Source organism: Onychostoma macrolepis, chromosome 03 (genome assembly GCF_012432095.1).
Source record: "Onychostoma macrolepis isolate SWU-2019 chromosome 03, ASM1243209v1, whole genome shotgun sequence".
Lineage (NCBI taxonomy): Eukaryota > Metazoa > Chordata > Actinopteri > Cypriniformes > Cyprinidae > Onychostoma > Onychostoma macrolepis.
Genome location: NC_081157.1, coordinates 53,806,753 through 53,821,068, shown reverse-complemented (window position 1 = coordinate 53,821,068; position 14,316 = coordinate 53,806,753). Strand labels below are relative to the sequence as shown.

Below are 14,316 nucleotides of genomic sequence, written 5' to 3'. Positions count from 1 at the left end.
CTGTAGACATCATCTCTTGGTGCTGATCCACCATCTGATCGGATACGGACTGAGAAACAGACTAGGAAAGAAACAGACAAATATTAGCGTAGATGCCATTCAACTTACGATGTAACGAGTACATCGTGTGTTATGGGGAGTGTTCCCGGTTCTGGTTGATCTAATTAATGCAGCCTAACAATCCTTTAACGGATTTGAATAATAGAAGCGTATTACTGTGTTATGTGTAAGCCAGACTAAAGAGATGGGTCTTTAATCTAGATTTAAACTGACAGAGTGTGTCTGCCTCCCGAACAGTGTTAGGTAGACTGTTCCAGAGTTTGGGTGCTAAATAGGAAAAGGATCTGCCGCCCGCAGTCGATTTTGATATTCTAGGTATTATCAAACGGCCAGAGTTTTGAGAACGCAGTGGACGTGGAGGACTATAATGCGATAAGAGCTCGCTCAAGTACTGAGGAGCTAAACCATTCAGGGCTTTATAAGTAATTAACAAGATTTTAAAATCTATCCGATGCTTGATAGGGAGCCAGTGCAGTGCTGACAGAACCGGGCTAATATGGTCATATTTCCTGGTTCTAGTAAGGACTCTAGCTGCTGCATTTTGGACCAACTGTAGTTTGTTGATCAAGCGTGCAGAACAACCACCTAATAAAGCATTACAATAGTCTAACCTTGAGGTCATAAACGCATGAATTAACATTTCTGCATTTGACGTTGAGAGCATTGGTCGCAATTTAGATATGCTTTTGAGATGAAAAATGCAGTTTTACAGATGCTAGAAACATGGCTTTCAAATGACAGATTGCTATCGAACAGCACACCTAGGTTCCTGACTGATGAAGAAGAATTGACAGAGCAGCCGTCAAGTGTTAGATAATGTTCTAGGTTATTACATGTGGGGTTTTTAGGTCCGATAATTAACACCTCTGTTTTTTCAGAATTTAGCAGTAAAAAATTATTCGTCATCCAGTTTTTATATCGACTATGCATTCCGTTAGTTTCTCAATTTGGTGTGTTTCACTGGGCCGCGAAGAAATATAGAGCTGAGTATCATCAGCATAACAGTGAAAGCTAACACCATGTCTCCTGATAATATCTCCCAAGGGTAACATATAAAGCATGAAAAGTAACGGCCCTAGTACTGAGCCTTGAGGTACTCCATACTGCACTTGTGATCGATATGATACCTCTTCATTCACTGCTACGAACTGATGGCGGTCAGATAAGTACGATTTGAACCATGCTAAGGCACTTCCACTAATGCCAACAAAGTTTTCTAGTCTATTCAAAAGAATGTTGTGGTCGATAGTGTCGAACGCAGCGCTAAGATCCAGTAGAACTGATAAAGAGATACAACCACGATCAGATGATAGAAGCAGGTCATTTTTAACTCTAATGAGAGCAGTCTCAGTACTATGATACGATCTAAATCCTGACTGGAATTCCTCACAGATGTCATTTTTCTCTAGGAAGGAATATAATTGTGAGGATACTACCTTTTCTAGTATCTTTGACAGAAAAGGGAGATTTGAGATCGGTCTGTAATTAACTAGATCTTTGGGGTCAAGTTGTGTTTTTTTTCTGAGAGGCTTAATAACAGCCAATTTGAAGGTTTTGGGGACATATCCTAATGACAATGATGAATTAATAATAGCCAAAAGAGGATCTATGACTTCTGGAAGCAGCTCTTTTAGTAGTTTAGATGGAATCGGGTCTAACATACATGTTGTTGGTTTAGATGATTTAACAAGTTTATACAATTCTTCCTCTCCTACAGTAGAGAATGAATGAAATTGTTCCTCAGGGGATCTATCTGATGCAATACTGTAGCTGACGGCTGCAAGGATACAATTTTATCTCTGATAGTATCGATCTTGGAAGTGAAGTAGTTCATAAAGTCATTACTGCTATGCTCTTGGGAAATGCCAACACCTGTCGATGCTTGATTTTTAGTTAATTTAGTTACTGTATTGAATAAATACAGAGGGTTATGTTTGTTTTCTTCTAGAAGAGACGAAAAGTAATCAGATCTAGCAGTTTTTAATGCTTTTCTGTAGGATAGGGTACTTTCCCACCAAGCTAAACGAAATACCTCTAATTTAGTTTTCCTCCAGCTGCGCTCCATTTTCCGGGCTGCTCTCTTTAGGGCGCGGGTGTGCTCATTATACCACGGTGTTGGACTCTTATCCTTAATCTTCCTTAAGCGTAAAGGAGCAACCGCATCTAGAGTGCTAGAAAAGAGAGAGTCCATAGTTCCTGTTACATCATCAAGTTGTTCTGAGCTATTGGATATACTGAGGAACTGAGATAAGTCAGGAAGATTATTTATAAAGCAGTCTTTTGTGGTAGAAGTGATGGTTCTACCATATTTGTAACAAGAAGTTGGCTTTACAGCTTTAGCTATATGGAATATACAGGAGACTAGATAATGATCTGAGATGCTTAGGTGCCTGCATATGTATGTTATCACAGTAATCCAACACTGACAAAAATGTAGCTGCTACCGATCTCTTCCTTGCTGCAAGAGAAAGACGAGACTTGACTCTAAAAAAAAAGGCCCAGTTTCGACTTTACTGAAAGGTACTGAATATGAGTTTGGATATTTTAGAAGATCTGCACCAAAGACTGGTGCCAGAGAAAGGGGACGGGTGGGAGACAACTTGCCAATATATGTGATCACATAGAACAATGTGGCATTACACCATTCCCAGTGCAGTCAGAGCCTGGTCTGACACCCATTCAAGAATGATGTCTCCTTTCCTCAACCCCATTGAGAAGCTTTTCTGAGCCTGGAGATGGAAGGTTTTTGACCATCGTCCACAGGGTCAAATGCCCCTCCAGGATGCAATGGATGCTGAATGCCAAGACATCACAGCTGAACAATACCAGGAAGGATAAGGCATACCAAAAGATTCTTCCCAAGAAGCCTTGCCAGAGAAGATATCAGGTGTGATATGGATAAGAACATGTGGCCAAATGCAGAAGGCCGGGCAGATTAGATTACATTTATTTATAATTCTTCTGTGGCTTTTTTTGTTTTGTATATTTTGTATTTTCACATAATAAATGACAGCTATATTGCATATTTTTGTTTTTGTGTTTCCTGTATTCTTATTTTCTTTCTTGTCTTTCTAATGTCCTGTTGCAAATAAAGCCTTTACTGCAGCAATTCTGTCTCTGTCTTTCCCCCCTTTCTGCAGCAAAATAAACAAAATACATGCATTTACTAAACCCAACAAAACAAAAATTATAGAGAGGCTTCAAAAGAAACTGTAGTGTAAAACACAATCTAGGATCAATGCAATATACTTGTCTATTAAGGTCAGACCTGACACCTAAAATGCTGCAGTGTCTGTAATTCCATTTGATGTTAGAGTTTTTATGATGTTGTGCTATGATTGGCTAAATGTTCCTGTTGGAAGAGAACATGAGTTAGAGTTTTGGATTAGTAATTTGATTTTGAGACATGCTTGCAGTGTTTAGGTAGATGTAGTGTATTGTGTTAGTGTATTATTGTAATTTGAAAATTAGTGTTGGAGTTTAGTTTGCAATGTGTGATTTTGAGCATGAAATTAACTGTTTTGTCAATTGTGTGTTGTAGGTGTGTTGGTGCGTTAAGAGTTTAGGAAAATTGATAGAAGAATTGAAAAAATTGTCATAGCGACTGTAAAAAACTGTAAATAGTACGCCAAATAAAAATGAAAACTCGTGGTATTGATGGGTAGGATTAGGGTTGTGGGGTAGATGCGTATTATATGCACGTGAAAACTGCGTTTTATATGCACGCCAAACACGTTTGTATCATATATAAGCCAAAGTCCATTTTTCCGTATCAATACCATGAGTTTTCATTTTTATTTGGCATACTATTTATACGCACTTTCATGAGACCGGGCTCAAACTGTCACATTTAAGCAGGAGTGCACTTTTCCACACAAGATCGTCCCAAATAGGTCTTCTTTTACTGTATATCATATGGCCATGCGACTGAAAGAACCTCAACACCTGAGTGTGTTTCCTAGATGGGAATCAGCTGTAATTTCTATATTTGCATAGCTTCAATCACCTGTTTCTGATTAGCAATGGAATACAATACAAGGGACATATTTGTGTTTCAATTCACAATATGAACAGCTGCTCACTTTGACTTTAGCCTATAAGTTAATTTTAGAACATAATGTTATCTGTTCTGACATACAGTGTGAAAGCATTTGAAAATTTGGCAGTAAAATTACATTGTTTTGGTCTTGATTGAGCTTGTGTGTAAAAGAAGTTCAAGCATTTAAAATTAGTTTTAACTGTATGCATTTTGTGTCAAAGCAACAAGAAATGTGTTAATTGTATAGCCTACACAGATGGATGTTGTGCTAACTGTGTTAAGAGTTTAGGAAAATTGTTAGAAGTATTGAAAAAAATTGTCATAGCGATTGTAAAAAACTGTAATAAGCTATTGCCTTCTCAATATTCTAATTTCAAGCAATTACTAAAAAACATAGTAAGATGTGTATAAAGGTCGGTTAGTGAGTACAGTAAGAGAGAAGTATAACCTGATCTGTGCGCGTGTCACCGACGCCTTGAAGAAACCGAAACCGAAAGCGCAGATCCCCGTGTGGAGGCTTTACACTGCTGCAACATATTGTTACGGCCAGCTCGTTTCGACCGTACATAAAGCATACAAGTACAAAATAATGACTTGCAAGATTTTATTGGTCTTCAAAAGAATACAAATAACTTAATATAACAAAGTCTAGGATTCAAAATCAAAGGGGAAAAATCATAATCCAAATGGGGAGGAGAAAAGGTTGATATGAGTTGTAAGCAAGCAAAGGTTCGCAAGTGACTTCTCCAGAGACCGTCAATCCCCTGGACGAAGTGAAGATGAGTGTTTGGATCCAAGCTTTTATCCTCTCTGCAATCAAATGGTGAACAGGTAACAGGGGTGTGCAATCTCCCATGCCCTCCTGGAAGAATTACGCCACCACCAGGCGGGCAAGTAGAATGCAGGGTCGTAACAATATTCAACACAATCGCTGTGCCCTGAAGCACCGAAGGTGGCAGGGCTAACGGGACGATCTCCTGAGGGCACGGAGGAGAAACGGGCACCGTATAATGAGGTGTACACCGCTCTTCCCCAGAGGGACGTGCCCCCCGAAGTCCTAAGCCAAAAGCATCCGGACTCCTTCTGGTAGAACCAGAGCCTGCTGGGCAGGACCCACGAGACACACCTGTCAGGGGCTCCCACACCGCCAGGTGACCTACTAAGGGAACCAGTCTCTCGAGACTGGCCTCTGGTGTGCTTAGAATTGCTAGCTCGGCGCCCTGAAGCGGAGGACCGGCAGGGAACGGCAGATCTAGCTGTTCTAAACACTGGAGGTAGCGAGGCTCTCAGGACCGCTACGTTTCCGGGCGGAAGCTGAGAGAAACACTCGCTGGAGATCGCTGTGCCCTGAAGCACCGAAGGTGGCAGGGGTAACAGAACGATCTCCTGAGGGCACTGAGGAGAGACGGGCACCGTATACTGAGGTGTACACCGCTCTTCCCCAGAGGGGCCTGCCCCCCTGAAGTCTTTTATCGAGACGATGGTCCTCAGACCCTCGTCATCTCCCAGGAAGACTAACTGGTAGAACCAGAGCCTGCTAAGCAGGACCCAACGGGACTTGGCAGGGGCTCCCACACCGCCAGGTGACCTTCTAAGGGAACCAGTCTCTCAAAACTGGCCACTGGTATATTTAGAGCTGCTAGCTTGGTGCCCTGAAGCGGAGGACCGGCAGGGGACGGCCAATCTAGCTGCTCTAGAGACCCCCAAAGGGGCGGCAAGCCTCTCAGTTCTGCTACGTTTCCGGGCGGAAGAGACTAAGAGAAGCGCTCGCTGGAGACCGCCGCGTCCTGGAACACTGGCAGGGTTGGCAGAACGATCTCCTGAGAGCACTAAGGAAAAACAGGCACCGTATAATGAGGTGCACACCGCTCCTCCCCAGAGGGGGCCGACCCTCAAAAGTCCTGGGCCATAGGCGTCAGGACGTTTTTTTTTTTTTTTTTTAAGCCAAAGATTAACCAGCGAAAAGATGATCCGCAGATTCGCCTCCTACTAGAAGCCTTCGGCCCGGGAGCGCCACTCTGACTCCAAACTTCTGGAGAGTACGAGAAGTGACGTTCCATGAAAGAGGAGCTGGAACACGGTTGGGGCTGCTCCCGCCCAGCAGCCCCTGTATAGGAAACTGTCGGGGCCTTAGGGGTGATGCTACAATGGAACAGATAGCCCGCAAGCGTCTGTCCCACCTTAGACATCGCCCTAAAACCTAGCCATTCAGCCCCTGAAATTTGAATATACAAATAAGGGCAAAGAGCTGGAATGACAAATAGTTAAACCCATGCTCTCAACACCTCGGTGTGGAGACAGGGAAAACCAGAGGTCCCGACATGGAGGTTGTGATAGAATGCTTATTTTCTTTTACATTTCTCTAGTTACAACCTCCAGCAACTCCCCTTTTTTTTCCAAAAGTCTTGAAATAACGTGCTGACCACATCAACCTCCTCGAAGGAAGAGAGGTAAACACTGTGCACTCACGCGAGACTATCGATCCCTGTAGAGAGCACTGTATAGAGAGTGAGGGAGGAGAAAGGGGGCCCGTCTCCAATTCCCTGTGATGATTTATATATAAATATAACATATCTAACTTCTTAAAGCTAGAAGAATATACAACATTTAATTCCTCAGAATTAAATGCAACCAAACAACCAGACAAGTGAACACGATCTGATTATAATAAGATGCAATATAAAGAATGGCGAATAACAGCCTGCAAACGCATTTATGCATTTGCACTTGTTAGGGGAAATAGCTTTATTGTTTTTCTTTTCTAGGGAAAAAGATCCTCCTGCAGCTTTAATTGCTGCTAAACCCATAAAGCACGTGTTGCCTCGGCAACGCGCGAGCCACTCTATCTACATTGCAAAAACTTTCTTCCCTCTTTCCAGAAGAAACGCCACTTTTTTGGGGGGGAAAAGAGGTATTTATAGAGATATAAATGCGATCCCCGCGAGCCACATCGCCGCCGTGCCTCAGCAACAGCGGGACAGGAACCGCAAAGATCGCAACACGGACACACTCCTCGAAGTGTGCCCGGCGGGAGCGGAGCATTCGCGTTTGCGGGAGCAAAACGCACAATCAGCTCCCTCAAGAGCTGACTGCATGCTCCGCTCCCAAACAAACAACACAACGACCGCGCGCATTCACACCCGTAAAGTTCAGCGCGGGCAGAGAAAGACACACGGTCTAGAGTGCTGTCTGTAGTTCGCCATAGGAAGTGATTGTGACTGATAGACAAACAACAGTAAATAAAACTGACATGTTTCACACAGAGCGCTTGCTGAAAACAACCAGGGTTGTTGACAATGATTCGTTGCTTGCTCCGGATGCGCTTTTATGCTCTCTGGTCTCTACGTCACCCCGCCCGTGACGTTTCGCCATTCCGTTGGACTGATTGCACACATGTTTCAGAGCGTGGGAACACAGGGGCGTTCCCGAAGCGTTCCGACGCAGCTCGAGTTCCCGAAGGGGAACTTTATTGTCCCGAAGGAAATTTGCTTTAGACACATACAATACGATACAATACAATACAATACAAATTTTATTTTTATAGCACATTTAAAACAACTGCCGTTGACCAAAGTGCTTACCAGCCTCAATACATACAGTCACAAAAACAATTCAACAAAATTCAACATTAAAAAGTACAACCTGATCCCTCTAATCGACTCCAAAAGCTCTACTAAAAAGGTACGATTTCAATCTAGACTTAAAAGCATCCACAGATGGGGAAGATTTAATATGCATTGGGAGAGGGTTCCATAAACGGGGAGCAGCCACTGAAAAGGCCCTATCGCCCTTAGATTTTAATCTCGTTTTAGGAACATGAAGAATCATCTGATTCGAAGATCTCAAATTTCTTGAATTTTGATAAGGAATTAAAAGGTCAGCGATATATTTTGGAGAAATACCATGCAACACTTTAAAAACCATCAACAAAACCTTGAATTAAATTCTAAATTCTACAGGCAACCAGTGTAAAGAAACCAAAACTGGAGTAATCCTCTCTCTCTTCTTTGTATGCGTCAAAAGTCTGGCAGCAGCATTTTGTACTAATTGAAGACGAGATAACTGACCCTGTGAGATACCTATATATACAGAATTACAGTAATCGATGCGTGATGACACAAAAGCATGAATAAGAGTCTCCAGGTCCTTAAAAGAAAGAATAGATTTCAGTTTAGAAATAATTCTAAGTTGATAAAAGGCAGCCTTCACAACACTAGAAACCTGTTTATCTAAAACTAAAGCTGAATCCATTGTAACACCCAAATTCTTAACATGATCTGAAACACTTATCTTCATAGAGGCCAACCTACTTATAATTTCCTTGGAAGCAGAGGAAGTTCCAAAAACAACACACTCAGTCTTATTAGTATTAAGATGAAGAAAGTTGCTTGCCAACCAGGCTCTTATCTCACCTAAACACTGAACAAGTTCCTCAAAAGATTGAGATGCACTTGGATCTACTGGGATATATAACTGAGTATCATCTGCATATAAATGATACATAATATTATATTTACGAAAAATTGAACCCAAAGGGCCCATATATAATGAAAATAAAATAGGCCCAAGAATAGACCCCTGAGGCACACCACTACGTAATTTAGCTGATGTCGAACACAAATCTCCAAGGCAAACCGAGAAAGATCTATTATTTAAGTATGATTTGAACCAATTTAAGGCAGTACCCCTAATACCAACATCTTCCAAACGCTGCAATAAAATACCATAATCAACTGTATCAAAAGCAGCTGTGAGATCAAGTAAAATAAGAATAACTACCTTTCCTGAATCAACTGCCAAAAAAATATCATTAAAAACCATAAGAAGGGCGGATTCTGTACTATGAAGAGACCTAAAACCTGACTGGAACATATCTATAACAGCATTCGTATCTAAATATGACGCAAGCTGGGACAGAACAACCTTCTCTAAAATTTTCGATAAGAAAGGAAGTTTCGATATAGGTCGGTAATTATTTAAAACAGTACAATCTAAATTTGGTTTCTTAAGAAGTGGCTGCACTACTGCATGTTTAAAACAAACAGGGACATTTCCATTAATTAAACTACTATTAAGAAGAGATTGAATAGTTTTACCTAAAAGATCAAACTAATTTAACAACAGCCGAGGAGGAAGAGGATCAAACGGATGTGCAGCCGGCTTAGTGTGCCTTAATATATGCTCTAACTGAGGTAAAGAAATAGGTTCAAAACTACAAAATGAGCTCTGACAATTTAACTCAGCATGAAAGATCGTTACTGAGATAATCTTTAACCGAAGATTATCAACTTTGTTTACAAAGAATTGCAGAAAATCCTCACACATCTTTTGAGTAGGCTCTAGACAATTAGTAGGTGCAGGAAAAATAACTTTATTAATTGTTCTAAATAAGACATTAGGCTTGTTTGAGTTCTTATTAATTATATTTGAAAAATATTTTGCTTTTGCAGCCTTCACAATAGATTGAAAATTTGCCAAGGCTTCTCTTAATATATCAAATGAAACTTGCAACCTATCTTTCTTCCATTTTCGTTCAGCCCTTCTGCAAATTTTCCTTGAGGTACGAATTTCATCATTCATCCACGGCTGTGATTGTTTATTTGATTCCCTATATTTTAAGGGTGCTATCTCATCTAAAATTTCTGTACAAACCGAATTAAAAGAATTAAAATACCCTTCCACACTATGGTTCTGAGAAGAAAACTCTAAATCATGGCAAAATGAAGAGGCTAAAAAGGCCTCTGAAAATTTATCAACAGTTGAAGTATTTATAAAACGAGTAGAGTGGCCAGACCTATTGCTTACTGAATTCAACGAAGGAAATACAGCATCAAAACAAACAAACAATACGATATCTCTGCTGCTCTACACGAACAACACACCACACCCATACAATACATGTAACAATCCGTCTCTGCCCCTCCCCACAGTACACAGCGAACAGCCAAACTGCACCCAACCCACCGTGCAACCCCCACCAATCATCGTTTGTGCACCCAGATGCATAGAGAACAAAAAAACACATTATAATTGTTGACATCTAGCTAACTTATCATTTAATGCTTTAATGGACAGTGGGACAAAGGAGTTCTTAAAACGGTTAAGCCTACACTGAAGAACTCTGAAGCGTCTCCCAGAGGGAAGAAGTTGGTACTCAGAGTGGAGGACATGAGTGGGATCTGAAAATTTTTTTTGAGCCTGTCTAACAACTGTTTCTTCAAAAATAGCCTGAAGTGTAGGATGCTGCTTAACTCCCATAATTTTCATGGCTCTCTGTGTTAGGCGTGTAATCTGGACTTTCAAGTGTACATTAAGATTGCCAAACCAGGCTGAGATGCCATATCAAAAAATGCTCTCGATTACAGCATGGTAAAAAAGAAGTAACACTTTCTGGTTAACACCAAAGACCCTCAACCTACGAAGAAAATATAATCAGTGTTGGACCCTAATGCAGACATTTTCAACCTGAACACTCCATGTCAGTTTATTATCAATGTGGATGCCCAGATATCTGTAAGAGTCCACCTGGGCTATATTCTGACCAGTAATGACCACTGGTAAGTGGTCTCCAATGGACCTGGGGTCAAACATCATCTCCACTGTTTTTTTATGTTAATACTGAGAAAATGTTTATCACAGCACTGGGCAAAGTTTAGAACCTCATGTTTGTAAGTAATAACATCTGATGTTCCAGATATAAGACCTAAGATAGCAGTGTCGTCAGAGAACTTGATCATGTAATTATTATCAGCACTGCATGTACATTCATTAGTATATAAAGTGAACAGGACTGGAGAACTGACACACCCCTGTGGGGCGCCGGTGCTGATTCAGATCGTAGATTCAGACAACATCCTGTTCACCCTGACCTGCTGGCTACGATTGGTCAGAAAGGAGTAGAACCACTTAATAATAAAGGGATTGGCATTCATCCGCTGCATTGTTTTCAGAAGAATATGAGGCTGCAAGGTATTAAAGGCTGAGCTAACATCTACAAACAACAGTCTAGCACAGTGGTTTTCAAACTTTTTTAAGCGCGACCCTTTTTTTCTTTTTTTTAAATTGATGCGACCCACATATACATATATATATATATATATATATATATATATATACAACCGCATTTTACAAATTTACATACAATCAAGTCACGTATATATAAGCGTGTGTGTGAGCGTACATAACTTACTTTAATAAGACGGGTGGGCCTGCTTATTCTGCATAATCTGGTCCCAAGCCGGTTCGCAGGATGACAGGGCAACACGCATGTCTGGAGAAGCATTCAACTGGTTTCGTTCTTTCGTCTTCATTTTGGTTAAAACTGAGAATCCAGTTTCACACATATAGGTAGTTGTAAAAGACAGTAGCAATGAAACGCTTGCTTTGCTCAGCATCGGATACTCGGTGGAGAGATCATTTTTCTGTTTTGTGGCGAGTTTTCAACGTGCCGTCACAGGTTAGCTGCAGCATTTCGGATTCTTCTTCAGGAGTTAAATTCAGTCCAGCAATTGAATCTGGAGTTTCAAAGTCAAGTGGATTTTTCACCCACCGCTTGTCTTTTAATTCATTGAACTTCTCCTGGGGAAAGTAGCGAGAGAATTTCCCCATCAGTGCATCCAGATGTGACTGCATGAGGCGCGTCAAGTCAGCAATCGTTTTCTTGGACACATCATTTTCTTCAAAGTGTTTCATCATTGTCAGGAACATATAGTAGCTTGAGGATTTGAGTCGAAGCTGCCAGAGTTCGAGTGATTTCTGGAAAGCTTGAATTTGTTCGGAATGTCTGAAAATATTATCCTCCCTTCCTTGTAGTTTTAGATTCAGTTCGTTTAGAACAGAAAATATGTCAGCAAGATAAGAAAGGGTTAAAAGCCACTTTTCATCACTGAATGAGCTTGCGAGAGGTGACAGTTTCTCAGTTAGAAAAGCACGTATTTCATCCCTCAGTTCGTACACTCGGCTGACCACCCTGCCCTTCGACAGCCATCTCACCTCTGTATGAAAGAGTAAATGTGTGTGCTCGGCCCCTATTTCGGTACACAGGGCCTTGAAAAGTCTGCTGTTAAGAGCACTACCTTTAATGTAGTTCACAACTTTAACAATGTCTCTCATCACCACTTCAAGCTCGGGTGGGATTCCTTTTGATGCCAAAGCTTCACGATGAATAAAACAATGATTCCAAACAATGTTCTGTCCTGCTGCATCCCTAATCCTTCTGACAACTCCGCTATTTTTTCCAGTGATGTTGGCTGCGCCATCGCTGGTGATGCCTTTGCAGTTGACCCATTCTAGGCCGCATTTTGTCATGAAAGCATTTAATTCTTCAAAGATATGTGCTCCTGATGTGCTGGAAGGCAGTGTTAGGCAGCACAGAAGATCTTCAACAAATTCACCTTGCCAGACGTACCGAACATAAACCAGTAGCGTAGCGCTTGATGTAATAGCAGTGCTCTCGTCCAGCTGAATAGCAAAATCCTTTGCTGACTTCAGTCTCGCTATCAGCTGTTCTTCCAAATTCTAGGCAATATTCCCAATTCGGCGTGACACCGTATTGTCACTAAGAGGAATTCGTTTTAGCTTTTCAGATGCCTTTTCATCCAGAACTGTATTTACTATGTCTAATGCAGCAGGTAAAATTAATCTCTCTGCAATTGTATGTGGCGCTTTTTCTTTGGCAACACGATATGAAACTTTATAAGATGCCAAGTGTAATTTTTGATTGACTGTTATGCTTCTGCTGAGTACCTGAGCTGATGACTGAATCTCTTGAGCCTTCCTCTGAAAAAAAGCCAATGGTTTGTCCGCAAAATCGGCATGACGAGTACTTAAATGTCTTTCCAGCTTTGCTGGTTTCAAACTTTCATTTGCTAACTTTTCACAGGATATTACGCACATTGGTATTGAAGTGTGGCCTGCATCCGAACAGTTGACGAACCCAGACTTCAAAAAATCATCTTTATATGGCCTTACTCCGGATTTCTGCTTTTTCTTTGCTGGGCAAAAAGTACTGCTATGATGTTCACATGCATCACCTTCACTATCTTTTCTGCTGATCTCCGCTGTTTGCGGCAGAGTTGGGCCGCTGACGCTGTTTTCTGCTGCTTCATTTGAAGTGGTCTTGGTCTCAGGGCCTCTTTTCCTCGTGAAAAAATCATAAATTGTACTTTTTGACTTTGGCCTGCTCATATTCAGCATAAAATAAATTAAAGACTGGCTACTAATATAACTCTACTCGCCTTTGCAGTTTGCATCATCGCAGTGGGGAAAAGAAAATGGCTGCGTCAACGACTTAGCGCTATGTGATTGCATGAAACGTTACGTGGGTCAGGTGACGGAAATCTAGTATTTATTTTGCTTTCTTTTAATGTTGTTTTTAAGTGTGTTTGTTAACACTTTAGAACAGGGAACACTTATTCACTATTAACAACGACTTTTCCCTTAATAAATTCCTAATTCCCTGCTTATTAATAGTTAGTAAGGTCGTTGTTAAGTTTAGGTATTGGGTAGGATTAGGAATGTAGAATAAGGTCATGTAGAATAAGGCATTAATATGTGCTTAATTACAACTAATAAATGGCTAAAATTCTATTAATATGCATGCTAATAAGCAGCTAGTTAAGAGACCTTAAAATAAAGTGTTACCGTGTGTTTCTATTCAAAGTTATTATTATTGTTGTTGTTATTGTTTTATTATTATTAAAATTGCATTAAATATTTTTATAACATTTTCCTTAACTCATCCCGCGACCCATTTTTTAAGTCTGGGTCGCGACCCAGGGTTTGAAAACCTCTGGTCTAGCATATGAATCTATGATTCTCAAGATGTTTAGTCACTAGGTGCACTAAACTGTTGATAGCATCATCTTTGACGTTTATATGCGAACTGATAGGGATCTAACTGATGACATACTTCCAGTTTTAATTGGCTCACGATGAGCTTTTCCATACACTTCATCACAACAGAAGTTTAGGCGATAGGTCTAAGATCATTATTCTCCTGTGGACAAGCTTTTTTAAGAACAGGGGTAATGATTGCCTTTTTCCATAGATTTGGCACAATGTGAGCGTACAGGGACCTCTGGAAAATAGGAGACCAAGCTGATGTTAGTTTGTCTGCACATGTTCTTATTAAAAAAGGAGATATGCCATCTGGACCTGTGGCCTTAGTTGCATTAACTTGCTTAAAAACCTTAGTGATGGATTTAGGGTCAATCTCC

At 40.8% G+C, this 14,316-nt stretch overlaps 1 protein-coding gene across 1 annotated transcript; it reads right to left on the bottom strand.

Moving 5' to 3' along the window:
* Positions 1-11,289: 11,289 nt before the first annotated feature.
* Positions 11,290-13,285, bottom strand: LOC131535840 (protein FAM200A-like). Its single transcript, XM_058768345.1, is given in 2 exon segments — positions 11,290-11,515; positions 11,517-13,285. Coding segments are annotated over 2 exon segments (1,995 nt in total).
* Positions 13,286-14,316: the final 1,031 nt, after the last annotated feature.